Below are 22,653 nucleotides of genomic sequence, written 5' to 3'. Positions count from 1 at the left end.
TAGGACATGATCAATAATCATGCATTGAAATTCGATTATCCTCTGATATAAATAAAACAGATTGTGTATCATTATGTCCATGAATTGTGACGTGAAAGTAAGGCCATGGATTTTAAGGATTTTTCAAAATATTTTAAATTTATGATGACCGAATTAAAAATAAAATGCTGTTCTTCTTAAGGAGTAACATACTTTATTTTGGGTGTAGTATTCAATGATTTTCATTTTCAAATCAACCTTTTAATGTTTTTTTGGAATGGGCAAAAGCTAAACTGTACTGACTTCTAACGTTTCCGTATTGAGGTACAAACCGGCACTATAAATACAACTCTGTAATTCCTTCTGTATCCAGGCACCATGTGGTCGGACCTATAAGTACAACTCGCCGACATTCATCTCTGCCAAATTTCCAACTGATCTCAATGCTTGATATGAGTTCTCATTTGTTTTCTTTCAAAATTCCGTTTTCGATCAAAGTTCCAGGAGTACAATGTTAAATGCAGTCGCCTTCCCAAAAAAATGAAGTAAGTTTCTGCACCGCTCAAAACAACTGTCGAACGATCATGTTTTTATTATTCTTAACTTAGCGACTTTAATTTGTTCCTGTGTTATTATCTTTCTGTTCTTGGGAAAAATTACCTAAACACAAATTGGTCCAAAACCATTACCTAAAATCATTCGAATGTCTTTCTTTTATCTATATCTGCTAAATGAATGTATCGGAAAATGTACACAGTCTCCTGGCAGTCTTTCCTTTCCCCTCTGGCTAATTTTTCCACTTTGAATTTGTTTCAAGTGACAAGTGAAGTTACGAGGATATATGAGTACTTTCATGTTTTCTTTGAAAAGGGAGGTAGTTCACTTACTCTTCGTCCTCCTTCCGGTCCACCTTCAACAAGTGTTTAAACAAGTCATTTGCGGCGAACGCAATCCCCGATGAAGGGACGATCCTCGCAATGGTTTTCGTATTCCCCCGCCATAGACCTCTGAGTCCGTGTTCCCGGGCGGTCTTCAACAGAAACGCCACCACGTCCTTCCTGCTGAAGCTGTTTCGGACACATGTTTCAAGGACGAAAACGTGTCGGTTCACGGAAAAACCAGTGTTAATATTTGAATGATGCCATTAAACAACCAAAGTTAAAAAAATACTATCAAAATGTAACCATCATGCAGAATTATTTAATAACTTGATCTATTTGGAGGTATTTACGTATTTTTTAGGCAAGTGACAATATTCTCTTTCTCATTGCAGATGTTCAGTAACAGATCTCGCAGCGCCAGCGGGATAATCAAATCTCGATAAAATGGTAACAGCATATCTTCGTAGGAGGAAGATACAGGTAATTTTAAAAAAGGCTAATATCAGGAATGGATTGGGGATTATGGCAGGATATAAACGATTCCTCAAGGAGTAAATGAGGCAGGAATAATATCTTAGTGGTTGGCGTCCGTTATTCACAATTGTATATAGCGTGAATGCGACTTAAACTACAGCAGTGTTTCAGGTTTGGGATTATTTGTAAAAGAAGTAAAGTCTGAGGATTAGAATTAGACAATCCTGCATATATTGATCGAGAGCAAAGGGGCTTATTCGGCATACAGGTGGACTTTGAGTGAATGCGTGAAAAGTAATTTAGAAGTTCTAGAGATTGAAATATTTGAGGGCAGGAGCAATGACGCGTATAATAATGGTACTCGAAGTTCATATTAAAATAGCTATGATATGAAAAATATGTTGGTCAAAGCAGAAAGAAACGAGGTAGTCTGGTTCTTTTCGAAGAAAGGACAGGAAAGATGGCCATAAACTTCCCAAGAATGGTCATCACTAGAAAAAACTGAGCGTGGGCGGCCTTCGATACTATTTGAGAGTAGAAATAGTGTTATTGTAAGGCACTTGAGGCTTGTTGAGCATAGTTCGACTTTATAAAAATTGTTGTGAGCACAAGGAAACTACATAACCGTTATTCAAAAATAGCATGAAGACAGTGTCAGTGATTTTTGGACTTATTTTCTAAAGAGACTGCCATTTTGTTTCATGGATGGAATTTTCTTGAATCTTTATTTATTATCGGTAAAACACAATATATTTAATAGGATCGAACCAGCATATTACAATAAGTTTAGATAAGTTACTTTACCTCAGGGTACTCTTGGTTGCATGAATTTTTTAGCAATCTCGAACCCCGCGAAGGCTAGGCCTGCCTGCAGAGGCCCAATCAGACAGCTTATCGAGACCCCTTTATAGAGGCCTCTCCAGGTCCCCCCCTTCCTGGAGGGCGAAGAAAGGAGTAAGGTAACATGGGATTACTGAATTGATTCTGTAGGGTTGTGCTCGAAATAAATTATGGGTGATTATTTTCAAAAGCTTGCAATGGCATGATGTCTAATCAAAGACTCGAAAAATGGTAGTTTTATTGTGCATAGAGTGATGTACACGTCTGTGGTAAGGCATAGGTGGAGATTCGTCAGAGCAATACTTAAAAAATTATGTCACTTACATACGTATCGTCTTGATTGTATCAAGGAAGCTTTTCTTCTTTCCGTCCGTAAGAGCAGCCATTTGTTGGTGTCTTCGGACTACCTCCAGAGGGTAGGTGAGCAGCATAGCCGTCGCTCCGGACACGGCACCGCAAACACCTTGCTCTAAGGGGTTTAACTCAGTACCCTTGCGCTCTGTTGAAATGGAACCACGATATATTAATGCGCCAGGCATCTACTGAAGATAATTTCTTTAAAGGCACAAGAGTTTAGAAATGAACCGAATGAAATTAACCTGACAGATCAGTGGTGGCACTGTGCACCATTATCTTGGATGTGCGGTGGGGAGGTTGTGGTGACAGTTGGGGGTTCATAGTGGTAGTCACACAGTTTTTTTGCCCATAAACGAAATCCAACGTTAACTTCCGTAAGTTTGCAAACGCGATTCTTCAATGTACACTACGGTTAATAATAACCGTGCGTCACAAACCAATATCACGCGTGATTATTCTAAAATATTATCCGTATCTAATTATTTAATTACAGAAGGTATTTGATCGAACCTCCGGCATAAGGTGCTATAACAACGAACACGCATGCACTCCTGCATTGAAAGTTTGTTTTCGAATCTTACATGTACACAGAAACTCGCCTTCTTACAGCAAATAAGGTACTTCTTTTGTTTGATTGTTCAATAACGATTGGTCTTTATGAAAACTAATTTATGTGATTGTCTTCCATTTTGTTTTTACTGATTGTAATGTGGCAGAAAGAACGAGCAGCTGGATGGGTTGGTTGCAAGTTCCACCTTTCTAATTAATTTTTTTTATTCTTTAGGATGATTTTCTTTCGTAGGTCTTGAATTCTCTGATTGCGTGTGAATGTATTTCCCAAGCAATGATTTCAACTTCTTCAGCATGCTGTTTCAGTATTTAAATGAATTACTTTAATTAAATTGATTCTATTTGTTCCTATCCAAATCAAAATGTTTTTTTAGTAGGGATTGCATTCCTTTGGACGACTTGCCCAATAAATGTTTAGCGTCAATAATGTGAACTGTTATGTCAAGTCTAACTACTCCCCCTATTTGCCCTGCGTTCGCCACGTATCCGCACTTCCTTATCTCCATCACTACTTGCTACCCTAACAATCTCCAGGCTGAATCGTGCACATGGTTGGGATCAGGCTTCTCTATTTCCAGTTCTACTTTAATAATGTTTTTGAATTGAAACTACATCATCAAAGAGCGTTCTTCCATACTCTAAAAAATCTTTGATCGCTTAAGTAAGATAAGTGTTTGAAAAGAAGAAATATTAAGCATAGGTTTGTCGAATAATTAATCCTAAGAAAAAGATTTTTCTTTCATAAATATCTTACCGGCATACACCTCTTTAAGCAGGCCATACATTCCGAAGCGTATTGCTGCATTGGGGACTACACCAATGAGCGATGCGGAATACCCGGCGTAGAGGCCGCGTATTCCTTCTTTCTTAATGGTTCCTCGAATGGTCTGTTGCAATAGAAAATAAATGAATTTTAAAATTATAAATTAAGAAGATGTGGGCGTGTGTTTTCCTTAACGTCATTCCACCGCATAAGTATTACGTTTCTTTAGTCTATGATTTTTTATTACCGAATGAATTTATTTTTCGAATTTCGTTCACACCATATATTATTTCTGAAGCCCTGAAACATTTCTGGTTACCTCAGAGAGATTTCTGTACTCCTTGGGGCTGGAGACTGCCATGGTGGTCCTGGCCACATCAAGCGGGTAGGTTGCTGTGTGGCCCAGCAGACCAGCCATTGCGCCCGCCAGGAATCCAAGGGCCGGCTTGGACCTTAATAAAAAACATCGTGCGGCTATAATTTGAGTGTGGTTGGGTCTGTGGTAGTCCCTTTTTCAAATTAACCAATAAACCCTTTGGACTGAATCGTCCAGTCAGGAGATTAGATTTTAAATATTTCAATTTATCGTTAAATGTAGGAGTATAAAAGGGAATAATAAAATAGTCTTGGGAATTCAATAAATGAGAAGGTGGATCATTAAGTCTACGACTCGTGACTAGAAAGTAAGGCCTTGATTTAAAGGATTAATGAAAATCATTTCTTCATTTTTGATCACGAAATTAAAAATATAATGCTGTTCTTCTCAAGGACGTAAATATATTATCTTAAGTGTAGATTTTGTTTAATTATATTTCGAAATCTACCTTCTATGTAGTTTGCGAATGGAAAAAAGCTGAACAGTACTGACATCTAATCTTTCTGGATCCAGGCAACAACCGGCACAAAAAATACAATTTTCTCACATTCACGTCTGCGAAATTTCCAAATGGTGTCAATGCTTGATCTGATCTCTAATCCAGTGTCTACTTTTTAAAATTCTGTCTTTGATTAAAGTGCCAATAGTCGTCTTCCCAAAAAAATGAAATGAGTTTCTGCAATGCTCAAAACAACTGTCAAACGACCATGTTCCGGTTAATCTAATCGTAGCGCCCTTGAATTGTTCCAGTATTATAATCTTTATGTTCTTGGGAAAAACTACTTTTAAAACAATTTGTCCAAAACCATTTCCGATAATCATTCGCACGCCTTAATTTTATCAATGCCTTGTAAATGAATGTATCTGAAAATATGCACATCCTCCTGGCGGTCTTTTCTTCCCCCCCTGCTAATTTTTCCGCATTGAATTTGTTTCATGGGTAACCTTTTTCATATTCCTTGAATCCATAATGGTCCATTAGTAAGGAGTAGTGGTTTGAGTTCTATGCATTCTGCGCTGGAAATATATTCCGGTAGAAGCAGTGAAGTAACGGGGATTTATGGGTACATTTATGTTTTCTTTGCAAAGCGGGGTAGTGGGCTTACTCTTCGTCCTCCTTCCGGTCCACCTTCAACAAGTGTTTAAACACGTCATTTGCGGCGAACGCAATCCCCGATGAAGGGACGATCCTCGCCATGGTCGCCGTATTCCCCCGCCAAAGACCTCTGAGTCCGTGTTCCCTGGCGGTCTTCAACAGAAACGCCACCACGTTCTTCCTGCTGAAACTGCTGTCGGACACCTGTTTCAAGGACGAAAACGTGTCGGTTCACGGAAAATCCAGTGTTAATATTTGAATGATGCCATTAAACAACCAAAGCTAAAAAGTCTCTACCAAGATGTAACCATCATGCTGATTATTTAAATATATTGATCTATTTGAATGTATTTACGTATTTTTTAGGCAAGTGACAATATTCTCTTTCTCATGGCAGATGATCGGTAACAGATCTCGCAGTGCCGGCGGGATAATCAAATCTCAATAAGAATAAATAAAAAAGATAAAAAGTGATAATTCATACCTGGAAGTTTATTTTGGCCAATTCTAATGGAGCCACAGCCGTTTTGGCGACGGCGGACGATGTAGCCCCGGCCAGGAAAGACGAAAAAACGCCTGTCTTCATCTGTATATCAAAGGAATACTAGTTAGAATTTTAGAGTTTTTTTTGTAGCATGTATGATAAAAAAAACCCCCCGTAAATTGTGTTTATTTATATTTTGGTGGTTAGAGCCCATGCAAGGGAAATGGCGAGCTACTTGAATTAAGAAGTCGCATAATTACCAAGAATTAAAAGCGTCTTTATTTCTTAACTACATGTCACCCTATAAAGTACTATTTCATGAATCTAATCAAGTCAATGTTAACACTGAAAACCGCAATACGATGACGTATTAGTAATCAATCGTACCATGAATAATTGTTGAACAAAGGTATGCAAGTATTGTGAATAGAATATTTATGATCAACCATCGAACTATGAAAATCCTTAAATCCTAGAATTGTTCAATTAGTGTATAATTAAATTTACATCGTCAGTGTCAGGGACATGAATCCTGGGTCTTCTTAAACGATTATAATATTAAAATTGATGCGTATTCTATAAGTATTCAAATACCTCAATGTTCAACGTGTCAACACCTTTCCTACCTTTCTTGAAGACAGCCAATGAATATCCTCTCATTCCTTACAATATTTGGCATCTTATGTTCGCTCGATTTGCGTGAGGTCGCGGCACATTTACCCTAGTCCTACGAACTCACTTCTATAAATACTCCCATTATGTCTGAAAGAATATACTTCCGACCTTCTTTATATATAATATCTAATTTGCATGCTTATGCCTTCCCTAGTGTTTTTAACCATCATTATTCATAGTCCTCGCCTTGATCATTTTTCACTTTCTTAAAAGTATATATCTGATGCAATGCTTCTAAATCATTTCTAAATCTGTACTCTTCCTTAAAACGAATGCTTGACGATGATGTATGTGATAGTTTGAGTTTTCAATATCTCACCACGTCCGTTTTCTTATAAATGATTTCTACCTCTTACCTGGCGGGTTGATTTCGTGATTGCCTTGATTGCAATTCTTTATGTGACGCACGCGAAATGCGAGCTACATTTCCATAAATCTATTCCCTGAACAGTTTCCATCAAAATTGTCACATTTTCCTTCAATAAGTAAACTAAAAATAACATTTTCCAGAATAAGATTCCTATTTAGATTGCCTTTAATGAATACAATTCCTAAACTCTTCCTAGTTACCCTTTTCCAATATGGTTTGTGTGGCAGATTGACCTTGATTATCACAAATGCCGATTAATTTTAAACTCTGTTATTATTATGTATAACCATGTAACATACCTTTGACCTAGCATTGTGCAATGTATTGGAGATGCAATAGCGTGTGCTGTTTCAACCCATGCCAAGAATTGAATAGTTTTCATAGCACTACTTATCACGCTGGTATGGGCGCCAAGAGTTCGATGAAATAGAATTTGTGACATTCTAAGCGTATTATCAACTGGTTAATCAATGTTACATAATTGAAATAATTAAGTTGGAATAAATGATTGAATTCAGTCGCTTTCTTTTATCGAAATTATCAAATGTCAGCGACGTATTTCTAATTCATTTTTCATTTATTCAATTTGAGAATTAATCCACGTCCTATTTTAAAACTTTTGCAGACACACTTCATTTCGAAGCACACGTGATTTTACATGAACTTAAGTCCGAATTATATAATAATAAATTCATATTAATTTTTCCTTTCTTTTCGATAATACTGTCATGTTTAATCAAGTAAATTCTCATGGCAATGTTTTTCAATTGGAACTGTAAGTGGTAGGTAAGCAAATGGTCAAATGCAAAAGGTAATGGCCTTAGTAATGATTAGGTTTCAGTGAACACATAATAGGTGCGAATTATTTTAAACTCAAATAAATCTTGGTGTAAAATGGTGGTTTTATCCATTATTCACTACCGAAAAGGACTGATGGATACTACAAACTTACCTTGTTGTCTGATGTGTTGTCCATTTTTTCTCGGAAATACGAAAAACACGTGCCACACACAAATGTAATACGTTTTTCGAGCTTATCTCTTTCGCAGTGAACAAATATCGCATCCACAATCGTCGAACGAAGGGAAATATTCTGAAATCGTTGCTTGGCAGCGCAACAATGGGTTCGTCCGTCTATTAGATATGGCGCAGGCGATATGGGAATTTCAAACTATATTTTCAAGACTGCAGTTCTTTATATTGTTTGATGAAAATACATGCCATCCTTCTTCAATAGTCAATTGACAAATCATCAAAACATCTTGAAGATCATGTCACATAAAATGTTTACGGTCATCCCAATCAACCATATACAAGCGTACTATATTACCCATGATGATTGAGCGTCTCATTTTTTCTATTTTTTTTTTAATATTTCCACGAGATTAATTGAATTATGAATTTTTTTATATTCCTAACGCATATGATATTATATTTTGACGTTCGCCATTGGACAATGTCGGCTGGATTTATTGTTTAATTATCGGGAGGAATATTTGTGAGAAGGTAATTATGATTGATATTAAAGGGAGATGACATTCCTTCCTGTTCATAATGCTCAATAATATAGGTATACATAATTATAGTATAGTAATGCGATGTTAAGAGGTCAAATCGAAAGATACCATTTTTTTCAATGCCGGATGTCAATTCACAGAAAGCCGATCCATCACATTTCATCGAATCATGTTACAATATGAAAAAAATGATTTTTTAATATTTATATATTATATCCTCAATTCTCTAATCATATGAGTAGAAAATTGAGTAAAAGCAAAGGATATTCATTTCTATTTATTCGATTGTAGATTATTGCCTTCCGGCTCTCGAGGAAGCTCATAACGTTACTTGAAATGACGTGTTGTAATACATATCTAGAAATCAATTTTGAAGATAATGGCTGCAAATGATTCTCATTATCTCTGCCTTTATGCATAGGATGTTTCCAAGCTTCTAGTCGCCAGGTGATAAGCCGTCTTCTGTCGACTCAGGAAGAAAATTTAAATTTAATTTATGTTGTCTGCTGAATAAAACAAAAACTATCCGTCGTACAACAAAAAATGATTTCCGTCATAAGTAACTGAATTTAGTTACCTATTTTTTATCAAAATGATTCAACCAAAACTATTAAATGCTACCTTAAGTCCTATATCATGTTACTGAAATAAAAGTTTTAAGAAAACGCTTTAATCAGAGCAAAACGGTTGGACTAACGGAAGTTTTTTGATAAAAATTCTGAATAACGTCAACGAGATGGCAAAAGCGAAGGTAGGGCAGGAAGGTAATAATATCCTGGGTTAGATTGAAGATTTTTTGAATGGTAAGGTTCAAAGAGGAGTGATATATGGAGTTGGCTCAAATGCAGTGGAAGTTACTTCAGGTGATGCCCAGGGAAGTATCATCGGACCTCTTTTATTCCTACTCTGCGTCAACGACATTGACTCCGTAGTGACCAGTAAGATACGTTTATTTGCAGGCGATGCAGTGGTTTACCGTGATATCCGTGATCCTGAGGATACACCTGCTTTGTCAGATGACCTTCATGCTATATAGCTTTGTTGCGACACTTGGCAATTAGAATTAAACTTAAAAAAGTGTGTAGTCATAAATGTTTGGAGAAAGAGCGATTACCACCCGACCACCTGATCACCGGTATTGGGATAACCGAAATGGAATATTAAATACTTGGGCATTACCTTGATTCACAAATCTCTCCTGGGTGAAACACATACGGGGAATATGTGGTCAAGCTTAGAAAAAATAAGTATTTATTAAAAATGTACTTAGTAAATGTGATGAAAAGGCCAAAGAGAAATGTTATCTGTCATTAGCTAGGCCACATTTAGAATATGCTGAGGGTCTATGGGATCCTCACGAGGTATGATTGATTGCCGAATTGGATCGCGTGCAGCGTAGGGGAGCAACATTTGTAAAAAGTTGTGATGATAAACTTAGTATCGTATCCAAAATATTAGAGCAGTTGGGCTTGGATTCTATCACGGGGTGAAGGATAAATTACCGATTGAAGCTCTTGCATAAATTGGAATTTACTTCTAATAATTGTATAATTTCATATTTTTACAGATCAAGTTCCTCGAAGCACTCTGACTAGGCGGTTGTTCACTTTCCCGAAGTAAACAATGCACTTCCTTCCATGGGCAGTATGCAAGGCTGCCATGAGATATTTTTCAAGGCTATACTTCAAGGTGCTGACTGTTGAGAGGGATTCTGCGGGAGGTTGGTGAGAGAGAGAGAGAGAATTGGGACGCCTTACCAGGGTTTAAATTCTGGGGTTCTGAAAACATACGAGGTTAAAAAGGAATTGGGGCGCAACATTATTTATGAAGTATTAAATCATCCGGGTTGCCAGGGCCACAATAACTCACCCCTTCTGCATCTCCGATATTCTCCTTTGATTTAATTTGTAAAAAAAAGGCCTCAATCTATCTATCTTTGAGAGTTGGTGTTGAAAGTGTTCCACCATGTTCGATGCCTCTTCGCAGAGATACGAGTGTGTAGCATCATGACGCCATGTTTCTTGGAAACGGTTAAGTCTGGGTGCATTGGATTCGAAGGGAAGTTGTCCACCGTAGACAACGATCAAGTGTAACCTTACGACCAAGTCATATGGGCATGAGGCTCATTTTGACCCGAGAGAGAAAGGCCATTTTTTCATAGTTCTTCGCCCCGCTCAGTCGGTCTTCTGCTCACAGACAGTGTTGTTGTTAAGAAGTTCATTTTCGAAGACGTGTGTGAAACGATTGGATTATCGTGAGGCTATTATACATCACCGCAATTGTGTATACTGTTGTTTTTCTGCGATGGCGTTTATTGGATTTGCTTCCATACTGGGCGACCAAGGGCCATCGCGAAACCGGAAAAAGTATACTGCAGCTTGCATCGAAGTTTTAGTGTGGTGGTTGTGTTGCATTTGCAGTTATCGGCTATGAAATTGCGGAATGGCGAAAGAAATTGCACCTGGGTGTAACGTCGAAGTAATTCAAGCACGAAAACGGTATGTACAGAAATGTTGTTCTATAATGGGTCTTTAGTATTGAGGCTCAAGTGACGTAGTGTGAGGTCCTGCAAATGACGCGAATCCTGAAAACGGGAGTGTTTCGACCCTGATTTGCTTATAAAGTGAACGAGATGGAACAGCAAAAGAAGGGCAGGAAGGTAATAATATCCTTGGTTAGATTGAAGACTTAAGAGTTCCAAAGAAACGACAGGATATTGAGGGATCTGGGTTCGAATCCCAGTCAAGGCGAATGATTTTTACACTCTGAAATTGTTGCATTGAAATGACTTAAGAGTTCTTAGAGTCGTTAGTTACTCAACGCAAAGTGATGGATTTGCCTCGTTTGCTGGCCGAAATGTTGTGAGAGAAGTGAAATTCTTTTTCTTTTACCGAACCTCAGTCTGATGCAGCAGCTAAGTGCCGACAAGAATATCCGTACCGGTGGGAGTACCCACCATTACCGGTAGTTATAACAGCCGACAAGGAAGTGACTTGTGAGATATTGGGACGTGTGTTTATGTTGTTTGCGAGAAGATGAAACTTACAGACTATACTAAGAACTATTTACAAAAGACAATAGTGACAAACATAATTGAGTGAGATACAATAGACAAACAGCAGATTATTACATGTATTGAATTTGATAACTATAATTTTTTAATAAGTAGGATTTTTTATCTTTTTTCTTAAAGTAGATTTTTGTATATTATATATTTTTTTTCTGGATTTTTTTTTCTTTTTTTTTTCTTTATTTAGTATTATTATTATTATTTTATTATTTTTTTTTCTCTTATTTTTTTTTAATATAATAATAATAGTTGTTATTATTATTATATATATATATATATATATATATATATATATATATATTTTTTTTTTAAATAAATTCTGACATTTTTGAAAAGATAAATTCAATTACATACAATTGTAGAGTTAACTATAGAATGGTAAACAATGACAGCGTTTGCAATATAATAACACACAGGTATATTAGATTTAACAACTTAAGGTAATGGAATATTGCAAAGGTCTATACAGCGGGATTACTAATCTATCTATAAATGTGAGTATATAATAATATATTATTTCTTAATACCAGTAATATATAAAAGAGAGATAGGAAAGACTCATAGGCGAGTAATATGTTTAGGCAGTGTAATTGTGGAATTGGATGGGATGTCATAGTTCCATATATCAGTTAACAGGGGGTTGTTTGTGCGTGGGAGACGAGACTGGAAATTTTTTACTAGTTTCTGAAGGAAGGAAGCTATGGTGGGAAGTTTAAGGGCCGAGCGCACATGTTGCATATTGGTAAGTCTAGGGATTTTTAATAGAAAGCGGATGGTTTTATTTTGAAATATCTCAAGTTGGGACCTAATCTTTTTGTTGTTGGCAAATATTTCTCCACCGTAAAGCAGCTTGGGACGGATAATACCCTTATAGAGGCGGATACGGGCGGGGTGAGACAGAGGAGAGTTCCCTATAAAGAGGCCTGCCATGCTGTTCTTTGCAACATGGGCAGCACAGAGGCGGTCTTTTAGGTGAGGTCGGTAAGAAAGCCTGCGATCCAGAATCACGCCTAGGAATCGGTGGCTAGAGGCTCTTGGGATGGGTGTGTGTTTAATTCGTGCGGGGTTGTATCTGTCGTGTTTGCGTCCTCGTTCGAAGTGTACGTGAGTGCTTTTTGTGGCGTTGATTTGTATTTTCCATGTTTGTGTCCAGCGGTGAATTAGTGTTAAGTGGCTGTTGAGTTTTCTAATGTTCGCGTCGGAGGATCGAGAAGTGGCGGAGATGGCTGTGTCGTCTGCGTACATGTGTAATTGTGTGTGCGGGGATTTAGGTAGGTCGTTTACAAATATGTTGAATAGGAAGGGGCTGAGCAGGGAGCCTTGTGGGACGCCAGCAGAGGTTGGGCGCACCGAAGAGAGAGTCTGTCCGTCGGCGACAGTGAATTTACGTCGGTTCAGGTAGTTGCGGAGGAGTCGGATGAGAGGAGGGGGGAAATCATTTTGAAAGAGTTTAAATATGAGGCCTTTGTGCCACACCTTGTCGAAAGCCCGAGCGATGTCCAAAAATATTGCGTCGGTGGGGCGGCGAAGCATGAAGCCACGACTGATGGCTTCGACAAGGCGTAGCACTTGGTGGGTTACAGAGGTGTTAGATCGAAAGCCGAATTGTTCGGGGCGAAGGACATTATTGGAAGTTGCATGGTTGAGAAGGCGGGTAAGGATTATTTTTTCGAAAATTTTGGATAGGTTAGATAGAAGGGTGATAGGTCTGCTGTTGCCAGGGATTGTAGGGTCTTTACCGGGTTTGGGGATGAGAAGGACTTTGCCAGTTTTCCAGGTGTCGGGATAGTAGGATTGAAGGTAGCAGTGGTTGAATAGGTCAGAGAGAATAAGGGAGAATTTGGGGACTGAAGAGGCAGATTTGAGCAATTTATTAGGGATTTTATCAAGGCCAGGAGCAGTATGAAGAGGTAGGGTATTGATGATGGATTGGATTTCAGATGCATCGGTGATGGGGGGAAGGTCGGGTGGGTTATATGGGAGGAAGCTCAGTGATTCGTCAATTTTGTCTTCAGTTAAGGAAGGGGAATTGTCCAAAGTCATAACCGTCTGCAGGATGTCAGCTTGAATTTCCACTTTAGCTTTTGGGTCAAATATGTATGCATTGTCATGTTTTAATGGCGGGGAGAAAATTTTGTTGCGTTTTCTGAGGGAACGTGAAATGGACCAAGTGGAGTTGTCGTTAAAGTTTAATTTGGATAGGTGGGTTTCCCAGGATTTGGATTTAAATTTGGATATTTCAGATTTTGTAAGGTTGCTTAAGCGGGAGTATTCGTGTTTGTAACAGGGGATTCGGGATTGCTGCCAGCGTCGGCGCGCAGCATTTCTGGCAAGGATGATATTTTTAATGTGTTGCGGAAGGGAGAATTTGGATGAATGATTGTTGGGGACAATTTTCGTTATTTTGCTGAGGGCGTCATGGAGCGTGCTAGTCAGGAGAACGGCTCGGGAGTTCAAGTCTTCGTAAGTTGGGTTTAGTAGGGGGGTCAGGGGATCTAGTAGAGTGGAGAGGGTGTCAGGAAGTCTGAGCCAATCAGTCAGTTGTTTTTTTGGAAGGATGTCAAGAATGGGATTAAGAGGGATGGAGAATAGGATAGGTAGATGGTCGGAGCTGAAGTCATGAATCACTGAGGGGGGATCAAAAAACGGAAGGTTGAGGGATATCTGAAACTGTTACGTTAAATCACTCATGACTTACTTTTATGGGGTAGAAGTTGTAGTTATGGGGATGCGATCTTTTTAGATTTTCAAAAGGCATTTGATGAGGTTCCCTATCGTAAACTTATTCATGAATTGAAGGTTGCAGGCATAAGCAAGGGCGCAATAAATATGGTTGAAGACTCGATCAGAGTGGGAACAGAGAGCAGTCCTTGACCGCGCTAGTTTCGACGGCGAAGGAAGTGACTTCGGGGGTAATTCAGTGAAGCGTTCCGTTGCTTTCCTTGATATTTGTTGACGATTTGAACCGCGCAGTGAAAAGTCAATTTAGGACGTTCGCGGATGACACGGTGAATATTCGAGAGATATCTGGAGATGGGGATCGTTTAATTCTAGCACGTGATCCAAGTAGCATTACTAAATGGTTTTCAAAATGGGGATTTTCATTAAATCTAAATAAATGTACGGTGGTAAATCAACAGGATTTTTTTTTTAAATTAGCTGGAGAAGCCCTAGAGGTAGTGGGTAGTCGGGAAATAGACGCCAGAACTAGCAGACCCAAGGACTCCTTCTTTTCAAAGACAATATGGGATAGTAACTATAGGGTTATATATATTTGAATACTCAACTTGCCACCCTCAGCGGCTAGGGAATAATTAGTTCTACTCAATTGCATGAACTTTCACCAACCTCGTCTGTTTTTTGTCGAAACTCTTTCTTTCCGCAACAATGCATTAGAATGCCATTACACAATGTAGGGCTCTTTACAGTATTATTTGCTCTGCCTTTTCTGTTTTTAAGATTCCCCTTCCATCCCTCGTCTCGCTCTGTTGGGACACCCTCCCGCTACCTGCAGCGTTGGATCACATTCCCTGCAAGTTTCCTTGGGGTGGAGGCGGTTGAATGCTGCATGTTCATGTGGTAGTGGAATTTTGCCTTCTTGCTTTTCAAATTCTAGCTGGCACGTTATTGGATGAATTTCTTACTGCATACTAAGGTGAAATTATTTATTAGGTTACATATGTGTTGGTTTTGAATTTGGTTTTGTTGCCTTTGAAGGCTGGTGACCAAACACCCCCCGCCACACTCCATTGTGGTGGCTTGGCAGTTATATTGTAGATGTACCTTAATGCTATTCTTTCAATTAAATCATCTTTTTTTATCAAATATTTCTTTTAAGGAGAGTCTGTTATTATGTCCTATAATTAATCGAATACCCGGTAGTTTATTCCTTATTATATATTTCTACGTAAATATCACCAGTATTGTTATGAGATTCTCAGTCCCTTTTCTACCTAAATGATAGTTTCCTTCGTCTTCTGATAGTCTACTCATTCATTTTGCAACGTTTAGATTGAGAGAAGGTAGGCAATAAAGAAAAGTAACCTTGGGTTTCATTTTTCAAGTCGTAGTAGTAGTTTTGAGGGGAGGCGACCGACAGCTAAGGTCATTTGCGCCATAGGGGAAGGACAGGAAAGGATGAAGGGTGGAGAGAAACCCGGCGTCGGCATTAGCCTACTCTTTACGAAAGGCGCCAAGGGGTCCGCGGCTTAACGTCCCATCCGACGGACGGCGTACTAACTCAAAGTGCCCTCCACAAAGCACCTCAAGTAGGGATCGAGATACCTCTGAAAAATATTCAACACCGCCGGGATTTGAACCCGCGCCCTCAGGGTGGGAAGCCAGTACGTTAGCCCCCGCACCATCTCGATCCCCTTCATTTTTCAATCCGGTGGAATTAAACAACGGGAGTCGGGCACCTCTGAATGAAGTAGAGTACAGGAAATAACATAATAACTCAAAACACAATTTAATCGCCAAACCCTATCTGAATAGGCTGAATGTTGCATTACGACAATTCACGTGCAAACATAACAGGATCGACATGAAGAGACCACCTTTTGAAAGGAGCGAATCTTCTTTGGAATTCTGGTGTAGGTTGTTAAACCATTTCGTTTGCATTCAGTTCCCTTAAATAATTATGTTTAACCTATGTATTGAAACTTTGATCAAATGTGGACATTTGCCTTCCATTGAAAGGGGTCTGCATTGAGAAGGCCCATAAAATGTTTAATCATAGTAAAAGTATGTTATTTAAAAAACTATTTCATTAATTTTTTAAGAGTCCTCGTAATATTTTGGCTCTTTTTCAAACAAATTCAAATAGCAGTACCTTTTGACTTCATTCAGTGTTTGCCTCCTTAATTCATGGATCATTATCGTGTTTCTTATGGTCTATAATTGATTCTTGTTTTAATAATATCCCTAAAATAATTATGCCTAAAACTCGTTTTTTTCAGCAGGGATAGCATTCCATTGCGCGACTACCCCATTTAATGTTGAACGTTAGTAAATATAAGTGGTATGATAGGTCCCGTCTAAGGAGCTCCCCCCTATTTGCCATGCGTTTACCTTTTTTCCGCACTTTGAAACTATTGCTTTAACTACAAATCTATATACCATTCCATAAACCTCAAATCCTTTGACGGTTTTAATAAAATAAGTGTTTGAAAAAAAGAAATATTAGGCATAGGTGTTGAATAATAATCGTAAGAAAAAGATGTCTCTTATGGAAATATCATACCAGCTTACGCCTCTTTAAGCAGGTCATAAATTCCAAAACGGATTGTTGCTTTGGGAACAACACCGATGAGCGATGCATAATACCCTGGTTAGAGGCCCCGGAATCCTTCAATTTTAATACTTCCTCAAACGGCCTGGTGTAATAGAAAATAAGTACATATTAAACTAATGAATTAAAAAGATATGGTTGTGTGTTTTCTGTTAGTTTCATTCTACATTGTTATGATTACGATTTTTAAGTCTATGCATTTATATAACGAAATGCATTGATTTACAAATTCTTTGTATACTATAAATTATATTTGACGGCATGAAATATTTCTGGTTAACTCAGAGAGATTTCTGTACTCCTTGGGGCTGGATACTGCAATCCTGGTCCTAGCAACGTCAATTGGATAGGTTGCTGTGTTAGACAGCAGACTAGCCATTGCGCCCGCCAGGTATCCACATGTGCATGTTGTTGATTAGCCTCCTTTCGCTCCAACCTGTGCCTGTTTTTTGCAATTTACTGAAGATTTATTCCCAAATCACTCTATTAAACGCCTTCTCAATATCTACGGATCAGGCAAAAACGTACTGATTGTATTCTGTACTTCTCTAGACCTGTGATATCAGTACTGCAATGGCATCACGCGTGCTTCGCCCCTTCCCAAATTTAAACTTATCATTTCCTAAGTAATTATTGGTCTTCTTCTTCTGCATCCCTTGTCCTACTGCTGTCGCTTTTCCTTTGCAAGGGTTTCGTGAGATGACGACCGCGGAAGCCTTCTTTCTCCCGCTGCCTGGCACGACACACGACCGATTGGGCCGAATCATATTTCCATACATTCCCATTAATTTGTTCATGGGAATTAAAATTAAGGTTGCTTCCCGGTAACTTCCTCAAAAGTGTTCCTAAACTGACACCATCACTCAAAGGCCGCCTCACTTGGTTCAGACACCTTTACAGCTGCCTCACTGAAAAACAGACGCTAAGTGGACTTCCTTTTGTCTGGCTTTTAACCTTCGACCTATCCGGCATGGGTGACCCTACCAGGAGTAATTATTATTAATGTTGCCAGCATAGCTCTAGGGGTCATCGGAAGACAATACTTTCCACAATGACAAGGTTTTAGTCCATGGGAGATTATTTATTTATCATGGAAGTAAAAATGAAATTCTGATCTTCTTAAGAAGCTTACACGTTACATACTGACATCAAAATATGTTTGATATTGTACCTCAGATTAATTTTTCTTAAGTATTTTAATTTGGGTGTAGATTGTATGTATTTTTATTTTGAAATCTACAGTTTAATGTAGTTTCCGAATGGGCAAAAGCTGAACTGTACTGACTTCTTATCTTTCAGTATCCAGGCACCAAGTGGACGGACCTATAAGAAAAACTCGGTCACATTCATCTCTGCGAAATTCCCAACTCACCTAAATGTTTCCATAAGGCGTATTTTTCCCATTTGTTCTCTGCTATTCTTCTTTCAAAATTCCCTCGACGATCAAAGTGCCAAGAGTACAATGATACATGCAGTCTTCTTCCATAAATATGGGGTATGAGTCTGCATGGATCAAAATAACTGTCCAACGAACATGTCGTGGTTAATATAACGGTAGTGCCCTTGAATTGTTCCCGTGTTGTCAACTTTCTCTTTCCTCGGACAAACGCCTCGGACACAAACTGGTCCAAAATCATTACCGAAACTCATTCACACGCCTCAATTATATCTATAGCTTCTGATTGAATGGATCTGAAAATTTGCACTGCCTCCTGGCACTCTTTTGTTTTCCTCTCCGCTACCTTTTTTCCATCGAATTTGATGAATAGGTTACTCAAATTGAATTCCCTGAGTCGGTCATGGTGCATTAGTAAGAAGTGGCGGTTTGAATTATATGCATTATAAGTTAGAAATATATTAGGACTATTCAATATATTAGGAATTAAGACTATGCATATTTATGCTTTGTGTAGCCTATGACAATGAATAACACCCTCTGCCAACTTATATACTTATAATGTAACAATTTCAGTTAAAGTTAAAGTTAATGTCGTGGCATTTGCCGCAGCTTCTTGGTATGTGCTATTTTTATTTTGGTGGAAAGGGTGTATTGAAATGTGATGGTCAACCACTTGAATTGAGGATTCGAATAATTACCAGCAATTAAAAGCAAGCAATTGACATAACCACATTCTGCATCAAAACGTTGTTACACTAGCCAATTCAAAATGATTGGTAACACTTAACACTGACATATTAGCACAATGAATAATTTGTTTAACTCATTGTTGGCGTATGTAACAATATGTGTGATTAACCGTCAAACTATGAAAGTTCTCAAATCCTAGCATCGTTCAGTCAGTTCAAAATTTGATCAAAATTGTCAGTGTTTCAGTGAGGAAAATAAATCTTCCTCCTTCATTAAAACTTATGATATTAAATATCATGTTTACTTCATAAGTATAGACCTACCTCAATGAAAATCGCGCCAACGCCTGTCCTGTAGTTTTTGAAGAAAAACAATTGTAATATTTAAACGCAGTCAGTATACAAGGCAAAGTAATTTAACGGGATCTATAAGTAATTGATTGACAAATCAAGTGAATACCGTTAACGTTCCAGTCGGGAATAGTCTCTTGCCTCGTTCCAAGGGTGGCTTGACCGCAAACGCAGAGAACCGAACCTCCGGAGTATGAAATTCAAATTAGCGGTACAGGATCTCGTGTCTTTTAAGGAAACGCAAATGTTTTTTCGATTCTCAATACCTCAAGGTTGAAATCTATACACGATTACATTTACTTGGAATTAGTTTATTTGGATTCCAAGGTGAAAGAAGCAACTCGAGTGAGACACAAAACAAACGTTCAATGTCTCCAAATGGTTTCTGATTTTTCTTTATTCGTATTTGGTAGCATTGATAAGGAAGCTTACCACCCTAAATATGGAGGGTCAGTCCTCTATTTCGACCAATTTTTTCGTATGGAGATGAGTTCTGAATAATTTTAATAAATAATTACACGAATGCATATAATTCGCATTCTTTTCTTTTACACTGGTTGACTTTCAACTCTTGCTTGTCATTTACGGTAATTATTGTATTTCGTACCCTTTCTTGTTCAAGAGAGGCTAGTTTCGCGTGTGTACCGTTATCTAGCTCTTTACCCTTCTTGCGAGAAAAAACAGTTTTAATTTAAAATGTCGAGCACTGCCACGTTTCCTCGGATATCATTAGTATACCCTAATGGTTTTCAGAATAGCATATTTATATCAAACATTCGGCTTCGTTTTCTTCTATGACTACGTTAACAATGAATATTCGTAAATAGAACGATGGGAGGAATCAAAGGCTAACAATTTATAATGTTTCGTTGATAGATTATTGCCTTTTTTGCCCTCAAGAAAGTTCATAAGATTATTTACAGTAATGTTTTAATACTTCTGATGAAATCGATGGTAGAGATATGGAATGTAAACGATTCTCATGTTCACCGAGTGGTTTAGGATAATTGTTGCTTGCTGCAATATATCTAATTAATCGACGCTTTGGGAAAACTAGCTGAAAATATTTGCTCATTTAATCTGTCTGTGACTAATTCGCCTAATCATCCCTTTAACGAATATTCAGTCAGGCGTTTACCATGTGTATTTCTTATGGTAGACTGGAATGTCTTGGGATATATCTGTAGGTAAACTCGAGATATTTTAGTTTTGAAGTAGTGTTAGTCTTTTAGCACAATTATTAATGTTTTAACGCGTCATTGTTATAGTTTCCGTTGAAATGCATCTTTGGAAATTACGTCTTTGCCCTTCGAACTCTTTTTCAAATCGGACTGCAACCTTTTTTTAACATTCTCAGCGCTTCTCTGAATTTATAGCTGAACTCACTGCAGGTTTTGTGACTGTGACTCACGGCAGGCATCAAATGAGGAACATTGAAAAAAGTACAAATGAAATGTTTATCAAGAATCCAATAGATTTATGGGTTTCACATCATATTAATGCAATACAATTATTTCGCAATGATAGGAAATTAGGTGAAAATATACTTTTCACATAAATATAAATTATCGAAACGAATAATTTTAAGAAATCCTTTTTTACAAGGTTACAAGCCATTTTTGTAGTTGAATCAAGCGGATATATATGATGAACATTTTCAACTAATGAAAAAAGAAAACTTAGATGGGTTTCACCGCGTTCACAAAACTGAATTCTTTATCTCTCCTTGGAAATAAGCTTAATGACTGCACTAAAACCACGTTCCAACAAATATTAAGTTGCGAACGCAAGATACAGTCTTTTGACCACTATCCATAATGCAGGATAACAATCGGAGACATCCATCTGTAAACATAACTCTTGATATTCAATCTTAAACTTGGGAATCAATTCAACGTCATTTTTTAGTCCAATCGATTCTTCCTCAAATACATCAACTTCCTCAATGTCTGCAAACGGATTTATCTCCCAGTCAGGAATTCCCAAAAAATGGAAGATCCTTCAAGTCGCTGCGTCCTATTTTTATGCATGGTGGCTCTGTGGTCACGAAGGACTCTGAGATCATCATTACCCATACCACCTTGCTCCTCTAGCTTATGCAGAGAATTAAGTAATGAATATCACGGCGACCTATGTTGCGCGTCAATGCAATCGACTTGGAAATAAACACAGTCATCACAGATTCTGCCCTTATAACGTTAGCGTCATTTCCACGAAATTGTAAATTCAGTTCATTGACGAAGCTCCGTCCGTCGCAGAAGAACTGCTACTGTCCACATATCTTCTTTGATGAGCCATTTAATGGCATTCTGTTTCGACAATGAAGGTTTAAATATTAAATATTGCCATATTAAAATGTAATACACATTGAATAAATTGAACGCATATGAGTCAATGTTAAGACGTGGATTCGATCTTTGAGTAATTGCTTTTTTAAAACAAAATTACTATTAACAATATGAAGAACATTAAAACAAAATATTTTTACTTGTAAGTGTAATATGTAGTACTTTTATTTCAGTCAACTGAAAATATTAATACTATTCATTTTTTTATATAAAATTTGTAGTTTTCATATATGGTACAAATGCAATACATATAATAAGCGAGCGCGAATTCGAAAATGGCGCGTAGGGAGTTTTTGTCCTCGGTCGGCACATGCACGTTTACCGTTTTTTAAAGATAAACCAAACACTCGGCGGCGAAATAAGCTCCTCTCGATTTAAGCGATTTATAATACTGGTCTAGTCAGTTGAGGGTGAAATAATATTTCTTTGGCTCCTATTTTGTCATTATGAATCATAAATGTAATTTCCTGAAATGTAATTAATGATAAAAGGCGGCTCACGAGACTGTTGCGTTGAAATTGGCTTTGCTTCAATATTTGGATGATTGTTTGTGCATTGGCTCAACTAATTTTATTCAATGGCTTGGCTACCTTTTCATTTGCTGATATATCATCAAGAGGAATTTTGTGATCAAGTATTTTTACAACTAAATTTACTCGTGAGGGCAAAGGGTTTTCAAAGAATTCTTTTTATTCAAAGTGTTACTGTGTAGAATACCCATTATTTGAATAAATATATGCTTCAAGGAAGTTTTTCCAAATTCATTGATATCACAAATTCCTTTAGTAATTTCCGTTATTTTTGAAGGTCCTAATTATATCTGTTACCTGTGAGAGGTTTCCAAAACGTTTGTGGCTGGACACTACCATCCTGGTCCTGGCCACATCAAGTGGGTGGGTTGCTGTGTGGGCCAGCATACGCGCCATTGCGCTTGCCAGGAATCCACGGGCTGGCTTGGAACTATATTATAATTATAATTCGGCTTTAATTCGGGCGATATTGGGAGCGTGGGTGTTACTTTTTCCATTCAAAGGCTTTATTATAATCTTTCAAATAAATCATGAAATGTTAGAGTATAAATAGTAGGACATGATCAATAATCATGCATTGAAATTCGATTATCC

The 22,653-nt window shown here is 37.8% G+C and overlaps 1 protein-coding gene across 1 annotated transcript in view; it reads right to left on the bottom strand.

The window, feature by feature from the left end:
- LOC139696588 (uncharacterized) overlaps nt 1-22,653 on the bottom strand; it is a 66,541-nt gene that overhangs the window by 15,811 nt on the left and 28,077 nt on the right. The window contains exons 7-9 of the mRNA XM_071595392.1: nt 4,184-4,316; nt 3,856-3,988; nt 2,503-2,673 (exon numbers count right to left, since the gene is read on the bottom strand). Of these exons, the coding sequence (XP_071451493.1) occupies nt 2,503-2,673; nt 3,856-3,988; nt 4,184-4,316 (437 nt within the window). The remainder of the gene's footprint in view (nt 1-2,502; nt 2,674-3,855; nt 3,989-4,183; nt 4,317-22,653) is intronic.

The sequence above is a fragment of the Hetaerina americana genome, unplaced genomic scaffold (assembly GCF_022747635.1).
Source record: "Hetaerina americana unplaced genomic scaffold, ioHetAmer1.1.p SCAF_7, whole genome shotgun sequence".
Lineage (NCBI taxonomy): Eukaryota > Metazoa > Arthropoda > Insecta > Odonata > Calopterygidae > Hetaerina > Hetaerina americana.
The sequence above is the reverse complement of the archived record's forward strand: the minus strand, read 5'-3'. Positions and strand labels throughout refer to the sequence as shown.